Raw genomic sequence first — 17,626 nt, 5'->3', positions numbered from 1 at the left:
ATGAAATCTACAATGACAGCTAGCTATTTGAAAAATAAAAAACAGGAATGTGGTTTTCGGATTCTTTCTTTACCAAACATATTATCTAGGAGATTAAATTCCTTGAATTAGAATAAGATATCTCTTCAAATGCATGTGATTGATGCGACGAAAACTAGAATTCCGTGTTCATTCTCCGAACACGATAAAACATCATAAAACCTAAATATGTTAGTTTATTCTTTCACATGGACGTGTTCACACAACAGAGTGTATTTATACACATTAATGATCAATTAAGCATGATATGCTGCTTAACTTAAAGTAAACAATCAAATATACAACAACATATATTCATGTTACAAGTATAACTGTAAATAAGAAACTAGTAGAACATTCTATCCTTATAAACATTTAACTTGTTATATAGATTTGTGACTTGTTATATAGATTTGACTTGTTATATAAATTTGACTTGTTATATAGTTTTGACTTGTTATATAGAATTGACTTGGTATATAGGTTTGGCTTGCTGTTTAGGTTTGACTTGTTATAAAGGTTTGACTTGTTATATGTGTTTGACTTGTTATAAAGGTTTCACTTCTTATATGTGTTTGACTTGTTATATAGGTTTGACTTGTTATATAGGTTTGATTTGTTATATATCTTTGGCTTGGTGTTCAGATTTGACTTGTTATATAGGTTTGACATGTTATATAGGTTTGACTTGTTATAAAGGTTTGATTTGTTATATATATTTGGCTTGTTGTCCAGATTTGACTTGTTATATAGGTTTGACTTGTTATATAGGTGTCGGCTAGATTTTATATTTATAAAGAAAGATATTTATCGGACACATCATGAATTACATTTCCTTCCTTCCAGATCAATGTTAATATAAGACTTACCAAGAACACCAGTTCGTTCGTCTATCAATAGTGTGTATATCTGTCCACCAATAAATGACAACAAACTGTACATATCCATATTAATTATCTGTAAGGGACCTGCACATTACCTCGCATTTTACCATCTTCCTTAAACACTGGAAAAGTCATTACAAATGATGCATAATGTACACTATATATATGACATTAATTGTCTGCTCAATATTTTCATTGGACATTAGGACAAATCTTGTGGTTGTACTGGATCGTACATTTTCCAACTCCATGATGCAATCTTTTCTGTTTAAACGAAACGGAGTACTAGTACATATTTTAGAATACGCTAATTTGAATTCGAATTTATCGCAGCGTTAAAAGACCAGTTTTAAATGTAATGGCAGTATTTTGTTCTACTATAAAACATCTTTTATAGAAATTCTTTGTGGACATAATCAGTATGCGTTCCTTTATACAATAAAATATAGTAGTTATTGACGTGCAAGGCACGTATTTTAATGATATTGATTCCTTTTATTTAAGCCGAAATGTAATATAAGTTGATTTTAACATGCATTTCAAAAGCACAGTGATCCTTAAAATTGACATGTTAATAATCTAACACCCCGAACACTCGAGCACCTGTCAGTTGAAGTCTTCAATTACAAATCAGATTTTGAAATTTGTTTTGTTTTTACGAAATTACATTCAATTGACTATCTTTCATTATATTTTGTTATAAACAGATGAACAGTTGAACACAGAAACTAGTTTAGCAAAAACTAGGAACTCGTTCTTGGGAAGAATTTTGAATTATTGTTTGTTAAATACATTGTCAATCATTTGTGAAGAAGTATTATAAAAGTTGGCATATCTGTTGATTCTTAGCTTGATAAAGACACTTTATCTTTTCACGATATCATCTAAACATATCCTATTAGATAGCATTGTGATGTTATTGAAGAATGATTTGTTCAATTAGTCCAACATTTTAAGTACTTCAATAACCTGCTTACTTAACCTTTCATCATTAACTTTAACAATCTATACTTCTATTATTATAAATATGCATACTAATTCATATGTAAAATCATATCACGTAAAACAACTTTCCAGATAAAGAAATTAAAAAATTGTAATATATCTAATGGAGTGTAAGAAAGAGGTTATGTATTTGAAGCACTAATTTTCTCGATGGGGTTTCTAGTATTCTCTCCTACATGCCCGAACTTAAAATAGATGATGACAGTTTTATCTATATAGTTGATGAATTACGTGAGATGCTTGTGATATAAACTTGATATATCTCATTCTAACCCTAAAAGAGAAAGATTAGATTTACAGGGTACCTACTTTATTCCCCCATCAACAATAAATAAGTCAATTAAGGTTATATATTTTTATAATTCATTACGAGTAGTAAGATTTATCTTGACTTTAGTTTCAATAAAACTTCTATCTAATTTCTGTAGTAAAATAATACACTTTAGTTCTCTTTGATAACATGAGTATCAAATTAAATACATGCATTTAATCGTTTTATTTAGTTTTTAGATTTTTCGTATTTTGATCTTTATTTTTGTTGGTATACTGGTTACAACGAAAGGAAAAAAAAACAGAAAAAAAACAAAAACAAACGACTATGCTTGCTAACGGCAATATAAATAATGTCTTGTTTTCCGCTACTAACGTCACTTGTGTAAACGTTGTTGATGATCATTTGAAGGAAGTGCTCAGTTAATACTTAACACTGAGTCAGAATCAATTCGAATAGGAACAAATAAGCGTTTAATTAATATTGGTCATTACATGTGACCACCTTTTTATTTTAAGCTATATTTTGATTATAATATAAGAGTATAATAGCGTTCACCGACCAGGAAATACTTTAACAATATTAATTCAATCATTTCAAACATGGTTTGGAAATGTAAAATGCTGAATTACAATAAATTCCCCATGGCGACCATTTACCAGCGTAATGATATTGATCGTTAGCACCTCGTGGTAACAAGTCTTAAATTTTATTTGTCTTTAGAGAACAATTTACACGTCATGCACGCGTTTTTCCGCACGTTACGGTATGCTATTATTGATTTAGAATAGCTATTACATACTGCTATTGATAGTTCATATCTTTCATTTATTGATATTTTTTTTCATTTTCAACGTAACAAAAATGTAGTTAGAATTGCCGAATGATTGGTAGCCAATCTGAAGTGTTGTTATTGTAAGCAAGTCTTCATTATGTTCAGTATGTGTGTGTGTTGTTTCCAATTTCATAATTACAACATTTTAATGACTTACACCAGAACCCAAATTCATGTGCATCATGGTAATAAAATGTTACAAATGAGATTTAATAGTTTAAACATTAAGATTGCTGCAGAATTTATGACAATATAATATGTGCAGCACGCTCCTCGTTTATCCTACAATTACTTTACATTAAAGTGAAATTTTCCACAGTATGTTCCGCCACAAAGTCAGTTTGAAAAACATTTTACTCAGTGCGGACATAATTTCGGTTTTAAATTTTTGTTATAAATAGCCTTATGTTTCTTATCTCTCAGCCGCATGTTCACCTCACGCGCCCTCAGTGTTCATTATATGAGTATAATGTTTAAAGAACATATAAAATGTCCGCTAACCAAATCTGTTTTAACCGCAGCAAGTGCAATTTCATTAAGCAAAGTTTCTGCTTCATAGATATGAAAATATACCCTGGCAGACTCACCCCCCCCCCCCTCACCCCCCCCCCCCCCGTCAAGTTTATCACACGATAAGGTTGAACATTAATCTACAATAACATCTTGTGATGTAACCTTCTTGATACAAAAAATCGTTTTTTATCTTTTTATACCTAAAGTCTGTACAAATCTATTTAAATTTAGGATTAAGGTAAAAACAAATTAGATTGTTATTTAAATTGATTTAGTGTGTCACATTATATACCTTCATGCATTTAGAATTAAATTTTAAAAAGTATCTTTTTATTAATTGCATGTTAAAAATACTATGATATGGGGAAAATGAATTGAAAACATTCTTTGCCCTGTAATTAAGGAACTTTAATTGATTTGGAAAAAAATGAAACATTGCGCTAAGTTTTGAAGCATGACTGTTAACATAATTATATGCTGGTACATATTTGTAAATGTAACAGTACGTTTGATAATGCATTTACTATAATATACCGTTGATGCATTTGAACAACTAGACAACATGACATAAACATATGGGCTGTTGAAACACATAACTTTCCTGCATAGAGTAATGACATTTACTGTTTTATAATGTACTCAATGTCGGCTAGCAAAATGCATTGTCAGCCCTTCTTACCTTTACCCAAACTTTAAGTGTGTCAAAATATTGACTCTGACTAATGGTTCAGCATATCATCTGGGTGTTGTAGGTGTAGTCTAGGTATTGTTAAGTATTCCTTTACTATAAATAGAGGGTTTTTTACATTACTAGGGAACATATAATTTGAAGAACAAACTACAGCCGGTGCAAAGCTAAAAAGCATTGTATACAATGATAATTAAAATAAAATAAGTAAAGTAAGACAGCTGATGGTCAAGTGAAGGCTATATCTAGAACCTGCACTTGTTGTTAACTATTATCTGTTAAATACTTGTAACGATTCTATGTTTTCTTAAGACAGACAAGATGTTCTGGTGCCGATTTGTATAAATAGTCTAGGAACTTCTAGACTAAATAGTAAACATATAACCTAGATGTTTCTCAAGGTAAAACTGAACTAAAACATCGCTATCAGAGAAGTAATATGTAAGGTAGTTTAGTTTTACCATCAATTTGTGATCTTGTAAAGTATATTTGCTGAAATGAAATAGCATATTTTGGCTGCGAAGTTGAAAATACAGTAAACTGGTTCTCAACATTTATTCTTGCCAATAATTTATGATAAAAGTGCAACATTTATTCGTAGACATATAATATCGATTGCCTATACAATTAAAGGCAAGCTTATTAAATTCCAAAACTAAGATGTATAACAGTTCGTGTACTTTTCTCGTATATTTTTTTTCAAATATCATTTAAGAAAATTATGACTTCTTGATTTTACAAACTAAGTCAATTCTAAAATACGGTAAAGGGCAATTAGAAAAGTGATTACAAATGTTTTATTCTAGTTCACAATTGTTTCTGTTTCTTAATTTAAAACTTGTTTGACTCAAGTAAAAAAAAAAGATTTTAAAGTATAGATTGTCTTATTAGATTGTATAAACATGTATACTTGCTTGAAGAATAAATAATTTTTGGCAAACATTTTGTATTCTGGAATGATCTGTCTGATTTAGTATTGACCAATCTATGATGGAATCCAGACTTATTATACACCATAGACACTGATGAATCTCGACTGGTTCCCACTATAGACACTGATGAATCTCGACTGGTTCCCCTCTTACAATATCATCTTTCTTAATGAACGCTTGACTTCCTTCTATCCTTGCTTTATGGTGATAATTATAATGCTGGAATATAACTCAGCATATTTTTATTATAAACTGTGAAATCTTCAAATATATTTTTACAAACCAATACCATATATGGTATTGGTAATATTCACTTAAACTGTAATGAGTTTGCCCATTGAAATACATGCAAACCTTTTTTTCATGTTGAAATTTCAAATACATAAACTGTTTCCATGAGACAAACATAAATTATGTTGTAAAATTCCTGAAATCAGATTTAAAAACGCTTATTATTTCATATAGAAATTGTTTACTGTATTCAGGGTATATAGAGTGACTGTATATTTGCAGACATGTCATGTTCCACATGAAATTATCAAATGATAGCATTTATTATATGTAGAAGTTTTTCTTACCATATACAATATTCAACAAATAGTCCCATATACCTGGATAATATTATATAATGCTAAAAAAAAACAAAGCTATATTTCTAAACATTAAACAATACTCGACAAATAATGCTATATATCTGGATAATGAAAAGTGCTATGTTTCTGGACAATATACAATACTCGACCGACAAATATTGCTATATATCTGGACAATAAAAAACTCGACAAACAGTCCTATATATCTGGACAATATACAATACTCGACAAATAGTGCTATATTTTTAGACAAAATACTCGACAAATAGAACTATGTTTCTGGACAAGATACAATACTCGACAAATAGCGCTATATATCTGGACAATTAACAGTACCCGACAAAAATTGCTATGTTTCTGGACAATATACAATACTCGACAAATAGCGCTATATATCTGAACAGATTGGGGGGGAAATATGTTGTATGATCAATACACAAGTCTGGCAGAGGTACATTATAGACGAATATTCATTTGGTTGCCGTACAAATCGTTTCCTTTATGTTATTGGCACACAGAGGCAAAAGCAAGATATTCAATATTATAAAAGGCTATAACTTTCAAAGCAATGATAGAGTAACCAATAAGTACATGATCATTATTGCATTGTAAAAAGACTTAATTAATTTTGGACGAATTATTGCTGTTTTATATATTTCCATATCTCAGAAGAAAAAAAAAATATTGTACAAGCAATAATATAATATCATGCATAAATTGATACGATATATGAAATATTGCACTGTATATCGTTATTTATTGACAATGAAATACAGAATATCATTACTGTCTCAAATAAATCGAGATAATGCATCTTAAAACTGTTACATAACTGATGGTTAGACAATATCTCTCACAATGTTTCTAATCTAGGACAATATGCTAATATGACACATCAAAGATTTTCTGATTTATAGTTCGTTTAATCAAAAATGTATTCTCTGGCAAGACATGGATGAGTTTAACGCCTTATGTTTCATTATATGGTTTTAGTTTTAGATGATTACTTTAAATGTCATGGTCCACACTTGCATACAGGAGAAATTTTGTAACAGGACAAACATGTTTTATGTTGAAGGCCTTTTTTTCTCTAGAAAATAAATATCAAGCCAATTTATTTTTTTCTTCAATTTTATCAATTACAAGAAAACATAACAATTTCGCCAAGTATTGTCACAGCTATTTCAGCAGAATTGATAGTTTATTTCTTGCATAGGGATATTTTGCTACATGTATTTGAGTTTTCAGTTTTACAATGGTATAAGTCTGTTACAAGTTTATATGGATTTCAACTGATATTATACTAGATATATTAGTCTGCAACTTATGTTCTTGTTACGTTTTTCTATAAGCTGATAAAATACATATACAAGCGATGAGAATGTCCTATTAAATATAGACAGACGATATCTGAGATATATAAACGATATTTTATACTCGTCTATGTCTATGATGCTCCCGGAAAATCGACCTATTTTAGTGCTACCTTATCACCTGTTGAATAGTGAGATATTTTCGGGTAATAACCAGCAAGTATTATATGTGTTTAACTATAGTTTAACACGTCTTACAAAGTATTTGTATTCCTGCTCACAATTCATCAACAGCTGAGTATGCTTATAAACGATTTAGCCAGTGTGAGGTACTCTGCTAAATAAATGATATATTGTTCCAAGCGGCTTCTTTATTGCTGATAAACGTCTTAAAATCCTATGATTTGTTAGGTTCATTTACCGCCATCTATCGGACAGACCTGTAGGGTTACTAAGTACAACTCTACTGCGTACATCAATATCTACTAGTTTGTTTTAGAATATCTTCAGTTTATGCTATATAAAACTTTATATTTATATTTTTGCTTTGAATCTTTTGATACTTTTAAGTTCTTCCCAAGTATGCATTGATATTTGTATTATGTTCTTACACGTTAGTTCGTAGTTACCTTATTGGTGGCATCGTTCACCAGTTGGCATCATCTTATTGTGTGTTCACCAATTTACAATTAACAACTTGTTTAATCGATGACCGTTCAATATTATGTTCGATATATAAACTAGGAAAGTTTTCGTTTTATGATATTTATGATATAAAAGTAAGATGTGCAAATATATATTAAACGCGCGCTTTAGCAAAAACTAAATTGATGTAACAGAATATTATAAGTCAGACACATATTTCCCATAGCTCTCTTGCTCAGGTGCTAGAAATCTAGCAACGGTGTTAGTAAGTACGATTACCAACAGCAAGTGTGCTGTAAAATGTATGAAAGCTCACGTCGGGTCCTTTGGGAATTGTTTCCTTGAGAATTTCTTGATATTGTCAGACAAACTATATTCTGCGGAGGAACATGTTTTGAATAGAAATTGATTCTTTTATTAAGAATTAATCTTTTGGCGAGACGGTAAAATAATATCTTAATTGATTCTGTATACATTGGTAGACGAAGATACATATCTTAGATTTAAAGGGTAAATGTTTAAGGGTGATCTTAAAGTGGTTTTTGTCTATCTATAACCTTATCAAGCTTGAAAAACAAAGCTGAAGATTACTTCACATGATTGTAACCATATGAATATGAATTGAATAATACTAGTTTTTCTATAATAGTATGTTCATACTGTACAAACATACTGTACAACTTTAAGCATATTTATTACTTATTTAACTTTCGGAGTCGTAGAAAAAAATGAGTATATTTACCCCTAACAATGTGGGCAATTGTAAATTGACGTGTCACATGTATGATTTCTTTAAGATAGAATATTGCTTAGAAAAGCAACCTTGTTTTAAACAACTTGATAAATACATAAAACTATTTTCCTGTATTTGAAAGCTCGTCTTTAGCAATTGTTTCTTTTTGTTTGTTTTTCCTCGCTTCCTTTTTCATTAAATCTTCGCTATGAACGTGGTAATGATCCAGTTGTAAAAATGATTACAGGTTTTGTGATGATTTGCCGAGTTGATTAAGATGCAAACAAAATTTGTATCTAAGAAAACAGATCTCGTGTCTTTAATACATAGAATGTCAGAATAATCTTGAAAAAAATGCTAAATTTTCTCAAAAGATAGTATCTAGAAATGATTGAAGACAAGAACCTTTAGAATGGTTATCTGTTAATCCTATTAAGATTTAAGAGAACTTCTTCGCGTGGATTGGAGGAAAGCCAAAATGAAGATTAACGGTTAATAATAAACGAAATAGAAGTAATTTTTTGCAAAGCACTAGTAAAAAGGATTTTATTGTATATCTTTTCGCAAAGGTGGCATATCTTGGCTTCCGTATAATCTATATTGATTCGTTAATTGAAAAAGGTGTTACCTTGCGACAAAATTGAAAATATGAGTTTTACCGCAAAACACATATTTCGACAGATATTTGTCTTTGTAAACTGTGAAGCATGAGAAGAATTTGCAACCAAAGTTATTAGCCTATTTTTTCATTTAGTCATTTTGATTTCAAGTTATCATTCATTGATATATTATAATTTAATATAGACAACAACAAAAAAAAGGCAAACAAATACATAAATGCGTTAATACTGTATATACTGTACTATTCTTATATGTTATTTTTCATCGTGATCATATTTATCATATTGTCTAGGAACTGTACCATGTTTTTGTAAGTTTACATGTTTTATATGACTGTTTACCTTTCCTATGTATGAAAGAAACAACTTTACAGAATGATAGGGTTAGGTTTTCCTATAGGCCAGATACAATATTATGTATTTATGTTATTTCGGTGACTAATATGTATATAGCAAGAGGTTCACTTGTTGATCTTCTTAAACTTTTTTTAAAAAGGATTAATACTGAATATAAACATGTTACAAAAAATACGTGCCTATTTCTACCGTGTTTCTCTCGAGTACAAAAAGAATGTCTTTCAGTACCGAGTTAACGAGTAAAAAAATCTAAGAATTTGATTTATCGTTAAAAGATACTTTCCTTTGCATTTCTGGAAATGGAATCAAAGTCAAAATTTATGATTTCACGAAAGCGTGTTCGACGGCCGTATCTAGTAGATAATATTTAATAATATATCTACCACAATGACTAAATACTTGGTTTTTCAGAATTTTTGCACGAAATGTCATCATTTAAAATAAGAAAAGTATGTATTATCATATAGCGTGTGATATCTCAACTGCCGGGGTTAATACAAGGAAATCTGCATTATGGTATATAGTAGAAGATTGATGATTTTAACAGTTACCTGTTTACACTAAAATAGGTCTTTGAATATGTGAAATGTTTCATTTTCCCTGCCTGGAAGAGAATATTTATTAAGTATTCCAAGTTATATCGGGATAACCTTGAAAATGCAAAATGTTATCAAAATAAACAAGTTTGAGTGATCGATATATCAGCTGAATTCTCAGACATCCCTTGCCGAATGTTTGTCCAACATAAGAATCTCACATGCTTACACCACATGATATTCCCTCTCACGCTTACACGACATGATATTCCTCTCTCACACACGACGTGATATTCCCTCTCATGCTTACACGACGTGATATTCCCTCTCACACACGACGTGATATTCCCTCTCACGCTTACACGACGTGATATTCCCTGTCACGTTTACACGACGTGATATTCCCTCTCACGCTTACATGACATGATATTCCTCTCTCACGCACGACGTGATATTCCCTCTCACGCTTACACGACGTGATATTCCCTCTCACACACGACGTGATATTCCCTCTCACGCTTACACGACGTGATATTCCCTCTCACGTTTAAACGACGTTATATTCCCTCTCACACTTACACGATGTGATATCCGATGAAAAATGGGTAAAGATTTATATAACTTGAAATAATTTTATCGATGTCATTGATTTCTTGCTTTAGTAGTGCGTTCAAGATATATAAGATATATATCATGTATTTAATATTATTTCATTTAATAATGTCAGATTTTACATTACATGTTTGTAATGACTCAGCATATTTTAGATAAGATTCGAATAAGTATTTAATGTTACAGTTTTAATGCATTTCTTATAAACAAAATATATTTGTATAATTAACAAATGTGTTCATTCTATTTATATTTTTGATAAAAGTCAAATCATTATTATTATTATTTGCCATTACAGCAATAAAGTATCATCGGCAAGATTATTGTGTGCGTGTTTGGTCTAGACTAATGTGTTGAGTCTACTCACATCATCTGATCTCTTTAGTACACATATTTCTCTACAAAATTGTTCTTTGAAAACTAATGCACTGAACTAAATTTTTCGAGGTTATATGATATAATGTTAGATAACTTTCAGCCCGTTATCGTCTGCTAACTGCCTCATTCAGCGGGTGGCTTCACCTGTTTGGAAAAAACAAGACATTCGGTTGTACCTGACAAATCTTCCCTTATCTTTGATGTAATAAAACTTTCAAATTTTATCTCCTATTGAAAATCAAGGATTTGTGACGGGTTTGGAGTGGGAAGGAGTTTAGTCTGGTATTTCGGTATACTTTATAACTGATTTTTTTGTAATACTGGCTAGATGAGTTTGGTCGGCATTTTGTCTCTTGCAATATCACTTCAGTCATATTATTTGTCTAATACAGTAGATATAGGCATTAATAATAATGTATTAGTCTTGAAATGATGTTCGGTGTCCATAACACATCTATATATTTCTTTTACATTCTATTTTTAAATTTGAGAGAGCCAAATTTTGCTAAAAGTGTAACTGCACTTGTATTTGAAAGTTTTATGGTAATATTATGATATATATAACATATTGAAACTCATTTATTATACAGTTATCTCTGTACCACCTTAAACTATTTGTACCTTTCACCATAATAATTTAACATAACGATCATAAAGTACATGCTCTCTTATCGTAAAAAACAACATAACATTCTACATAAAGATGATATATAACTTTTGTAAACATCTTTTCCTTTTTGTCACTAAAATTACCATACATATGGTAAAACATTTTCTAAATAAAATAGTTACATGCTGAAAAGGATTACAAGTACCTAAAACAAAGAGAAATGTATGTATCCAAGTATCCGGGCCTTCGAGGTAAACGTAAATAATTGGCCATAGATGTATATCTAGAGCCCCCCCCCCCCCATCTTATTATGAAAATAAATGCAATGTCATGTTTTCAACTCACGTAAAACACTCCTTTGTGACATCAAAGTTTCGTGTTTTAACTTAAAGCTTAAAAGCTTTTCTTTCTTTTGTTATCATTATAACAATCAAAGTTGTTATTCTTATCAAATGTCATTATGATGACTAGCCCCTGTAGATAAGTTCGCCAATTTACACACAAGAAAACATTTGTCTTTGCTACTACTGTCAGGGATAAATGCTAAGGTTAAAGAATTAACGGGTCCTATACATTACAGGCATGCGGTGGTTACTATATGAGAAGATCATTTACGAGAAGTTTTTAGTGTCTAATTTGGTTAACAGTGTAACATTTTTAGCTCGACTTTTCTATGAAAAGGGGAGCTATCCTACTCGCCCCGGCGTCGGCGTTGGCGTCACACCTTGGTTAAGTTTTTCGTACCACCCCACTTTATTTCAGAAGTATTACAAGTATGGCTTTTGAAACTTACCATACTTGTTCACCATCATAACCTCCATCTACAGACAAGAGTACATAACTCTGTCAAGGTTTTTGACAGAATTATGGCCCTTTTTTGACTTAGAAAGTGTATTGAGCTTGGTAAGTTTTTGTACCACCTCACTTTATTTCAAAACCATTGGAGGTATTGCTTTGAAACTGACCATACTTGTTTACCATCACGACCTTCATCAACAGACAAGAGGACATAACTCTGTCAAGGTTTTTGACAGAATTATGCCCCTTTTTGACTTAGAAAATACATTGAATATGGGTAAAATCCACTTATTGCCTTAACCCTTTGAGATATTGCTTTGAAACTTTTAATGCTATTTCACATCATTACCCCCATCTGTACGCAAGAGAAGGTAACTCTGTCAAGGATTTGTTTTAAAAATTAAGGCCTTTTATCGACTTAGAATCTTGGTTAAGTTTTTAGTACCAGTCCACTTTTTGACTGAACTGTTTGAGATATTAATTTGAAAGTTGGAATACTTGTTTACAATCATGATTCCCAAACATGTCCAGGAGAAGGTAATTCTGTCAAAGATTTTATTTGAATTATGGCCCTTAACTGTCAATGTTTTGTATTATAGGCAAGCACTAAAAAACTTAAAAAATCTAAAAAAAAATCATTCCTATCCACTGAACCTGCAGTGTTCAAGGGTATCACACAATTCAGTAAAATAATTCTTCACTAAATATCTTAATGCTCATGGCCATTGTTCACTTTAAAAATACAGAGATTCTTGTATTGCCTTTTACTGCAAAAACTTTTTTTATTGGCAAGCAATAAAAAAGTCGAGCGCGCTGTCTTACGGACAGCTCTTGTTGTATTCCTTCTTTCGGCTTAATTTAACAAACTCTATACAGTAAACCAACAAACGTTTACTAAGTTAAAGGATTATTTCAAGATCAAACAGTATGTCATGTACCGCGTCAGTCCGAGTGATATGCACTGATTAAATACAGATTTTAAAGCAATCCGCTTGTATCAAAATCTCATTGTCCAACCTAGGAGCGGCAACATCTAAGCTACTTATTCATTAATTGAAAAAATAAAATGTGAAATTTACACATCTTTCTCATGTAATATAAAGATGATTAAACTTCGTTTAATTCATATTCATCCGTAAAGAATAAATTCATCAACTTAAATGTCTTTTTTAGTTTTTTCTTGCGTTTTGCCTCGCTTTAAGAATAGAAATCAGTCATGTAAGCCATGTAACAATGAATATACGTACATTTTACACACCTACACAAGTACAGGTATACCTACTCTTGTTTTCCAACTAGTGCCTTGTGGATACAGCTCTCAACGGTCATAGGGTAATAAAGTGTAAAGACCCCGGCCGTTAAGTGCCCATTAGAAATCAGAGACAACAGTTCTTTTACAATGGTTGGCCACTCTAAGGGTGTTTTAATATTAATTGTTGAATTACGTGTGACTAAGTATTTACTAAGTGCACTTATTTTTTCGGGTAAACAGTTTCACATCGGGTTAAGCTGGACAACAACAATAATAGCTGTATATATTAGTCATTTGCTAAATCTGTTATCTCTTAAGATGTTGCATTTTCTATAGGTTTAAATACTTTTCTATAATCACATACAGTATTATAAGTTCATCTACTGAAACATACTTGTATTTTTATTTAAAAGACAGTTGTGTAATAATAAAGAAGGACTAGAACGTTAGGTTTAGAGATTGCACACATGGCTTTGATAAATATGTCATCAAAAGGTAATATAACTGTATGAATATTGCATTTGATAAACACACACATGTAATGATATTGTAGTGTTTGATGTAGAAATGTTATATGTGAACTAAAGTGTCATGTCTTCCTAAATGAAACTTTACTGATATCTCTACTTTACATTCAAACATTATTTTAAAAAAATACTCGTTCATTTCGACAAGTTTTGTTTGTATATTCATTTTGGAAAATATTGAAAATGATTGTACTAGTTGTAACAATAGGGCATACTATTATAATCACGTGACACAAACCATTTTTTCTTTTCTACTAATTATATAGAGAAAATATAGTCAAGGTTGACTATATAACAATATATGATTGGTAAATTTACAAATAATGTATCAAAATTTAATTATAATATAAATGGGCGTCATTTACATAAAAAATACAAAATCCTAAAATGTTACCCAAGTATTTTCAAAGTCAAATAAGCATGAAATTTATATACGTGTAGAAAATAGCTATCTTTTCAAAATAAATTTCCGTGTATATTACAGCCCAAATATTTCAGATATTTTGATTTGATATATCTGTCAGAATAGAAAAGCATCCGAAAGAAACAAGTGATCTTTTATGAAGATATGGGACAATCCCACTAAAGCATCATTATATTTTGTTGTGATATTGAAGTTACAGTGAAGGATATTAAAGGTGATATATTAGAATATTTAAACTGATATAAGAGTATTCTTAGTGATATATAAGGGTATGCAAAGTTATATATACGGATATGCATACCTATATAAGGGTATGTAAAGTGGTGTTAAGGTGATTTAAGGTTATTTACAGTGATATATAGGAATTTTAAAGGAATATATAGGGGTATCTAAAGTGCTAGTTAACGGTGTAAGGTTTGGTTCGATTTTAGAAAGAGGCAAGTTTTTATTCAAATTATTCAAAGGCAGTACAGTTCTGTTCTGTCGACACTAAATTGTATTTTATTTAAAACAGCAAGTCTCCATATTCATGCTAATTTATCATTTGATAGCCAATTATGTTTTGTGTTTGTCTGATTACTGTTTATAGAAACATTACTTGACATAATATCTTTCTTATATGTATGGTCTATTCAAACAGATCAGAGAACACATATTAATTATGTTTTCTTTAATAAGTAAGAAGTCTGTTAGGCTGAACGTTCATGACTATACGAGATGTACCTGTTGCATAAAGATCTACATATTTTAGTTTCAGAAATACAGGTGGATTATTCACATCCATAAAGTACATAAACTGCAACATTTAATTCGTCTTTATAGTCAAAGTTGCAGTTTGTTTCTATCCATTAATCTTTATTTTCATGAATGAACTTTAAACATTTACAGTAAGATTTGACTGTGTGCATTAATGACAAACCACAAGTTTGTGCGGTTTTAAACTACGACCGAATTGTTCCTTACTATGAATGGATATAAAACTGTTAGATCATAATGTAGACGTTAGTCATGTCACAAGGTATACCATACAGAATGATGCGTTATTATTTAACTTTATAAATGATAAGATCATCTATTAACATTAAGGTATTTATAGACTAAATCCACAATACATTAATACAATAAATAATAATGTAAGTACATTATAAATGCAGGAATTTAAGGTATGTTAAATCATTCAGATCGATTTACGTTACTTGAATGACGGACAAGCGCAATAGCGCACGATTATGCGCAATGGGGTTTAAGGAAAAACTCGCGTAGGCGGAAACATTTTAAGCTATTTTCATTCATTAATGATGACACTCAGGTGTTATGTCGTAAAATTGAGATTTGTCAATTTTTCGGCTCGTTAGATTTGTTGACTGAAAGATAACCACTGTGTTAGAAACGCGATAGACTTTTGTTAACACGACTGATAATCTTTAAATGTTATCGTGTAAACGATGTCCAACACAAACGATCAAAAGCCTTAGCTTTGATATTAAATAAACAATATCATATAATAAATTACAATAAAAGAAAAGTATGTAAATGTTGTTCCCACGTTACAATAGTAACAACAAAATAAAAACACAGCCACTGATGACTAACAGTTTTATTGATTTAGTCCAGTATTTAAACATTTTGTAAATAAAACAAAAACTAATCCGTTAAATATACCAACATAATATGTAATCTAAACAGCCGTTATTGTAGAAGGTTTGATTTTTTATGAAAAATAATTTACGATTTTGTTAATCTTCTCCATATTGATCATAAGCAATAATAAAAAAAAACATGAAGTAAGAAAACATGATTTTATTAGGACATTATTTTATCTAACTCTCTAATATTCAATAGCATATTATTTAAACTATCTGACATAATTAGAAATGCTATATGCGAATATATAGTGATTGAATACATCAATATCTGACAAGTACAGGGGCCTTATTGTGTGTTAAAATATATCTTGTATTTCACTGTAAATTCTCCAAAGGTGTTATTACCACAATAAATTAATATGTGTACACATTTGTAATTGTATGTAGGTGTTAACACATAATAGCAATTAATGTGGTATCTCATTGAATGGCAGACATATTATATTTCTAGAAATTATCCATCAAAGCTATTCAATATCATACAATAGACTATATATTGAGAAGTGACATGTGCTACACACCTTGATAACTAGTATATTTTGTTTTACTTCTGTCCTAGGAGAAAGGCCCAGTCAATAAGATATACGAGTTGAAAAACGGCGGGAGAAATCCATACTAAAGTATTTAATGTACTAATGTTTACTTTAAGCGCCTGTTTAGCTGTGTATCTGTCAAATATCCACGGGTTGTCGAATGTGACAATAAATAAAAATGCATCATTATAATTATTCGGAAAAACTGTAGGTCGATATATAGTCTTTAAAAACGTGTAATCAATAGCAATATGTATGCAAATGGTTTTAATTCCCCCTATTTCTATGGTAATTTCACTAATTTTCTGATTTAACATTTCTATGTTATCTTAATAAACAATAAGAAAGATACATACAATGTTTCAACCTCTTAATGTGCTCTTATATTCTTGAAATACGATATTAAACTTGTTTAAACATTGATATATTTTAATTGTGATTACAGGAAATAAGTAGAAAACGAAGAAAATAGTAGAAAGAATAACAACATTGAAAAAAAATATATGTCTGTGTTTTATCAGATAGCAAACGTCTTATTAATATACAATATATATAGATATATAGGTTTCATTAAATCCGGGATATGGGATATATATACGTATAATAAATACAAATACTAATAAATATAAATATTCTTCTTCTAATTCTTTTTTATTATTTTTTTTGTCTTTTTTTTTTAATTTGTGATCGTCTTTTTTCAGTTAAAATACCGGAATTTGATCCTCGAAAGAAAATGAGGGATCAGACAATTGAAGCTGGGAAAAAATTAGAATTAAACTGTAGATTAAAAAGAAAACCATTACCAAATGCAGTATTTACATGGTTGAAGGACGGGAAGGATATCAACACTTTATCTAAGAAGAGATTCCGAATAAGAACCACAAAGTAAGTTGACTTTACTTC

General features: G+C 30.3%; 1 protein-coding gene across 3 annotated transcripts in view; it reads left to right on the top strand.

Moving 5' to 3' along the window:
* LOC132721421 (pro-neuregulin-1, membrane-bound isoform-like) overlaps positions 1–17,626 on the top strand; it is a 53,543-nt gene that overhangs the window by 12,689 nt on the left and 23,228 nt on the right. For 2 of the 3 annotated variants that reach the window (XM_060705727.1, XM_060705726.1), the window contains exon 2: positions 17,425–17,608. In XM_060705727.1, the coding sequence (XP_060561710.1) occupies positions 17,425–17,608 (184 nt within the window). Of the gene's footprint in view, positions 1–14,644; positions 14,759–17,424; positions 17,609–17,626 lie in introns of those variants that run through there. The other variant, XM_060705728.1, reaches the window with a different exon arrangement.

The sequence above is a fragment of the Ruditapes philippinarum genome, unplaced genomic scaffold, assembly GCF_026571515.1.
Source record: "Ruditapes philippinarum isolate M1 unplaced genomic scaffold, ASM2657151v2 ctg1538_1_1_1_1, whole genome shotgun sequence".
NCBI lineage: Eukaryota > Metazoa > Mollusca > Bivalvia > Venerida > Veneridae > Ruditapes > Ruditapes philippinarum.
The sequence above is the reverse complement of the archived record's forward strand: the minus strand, read 5'-3'. Positions and strand labels throughout refer to the sequence as shown.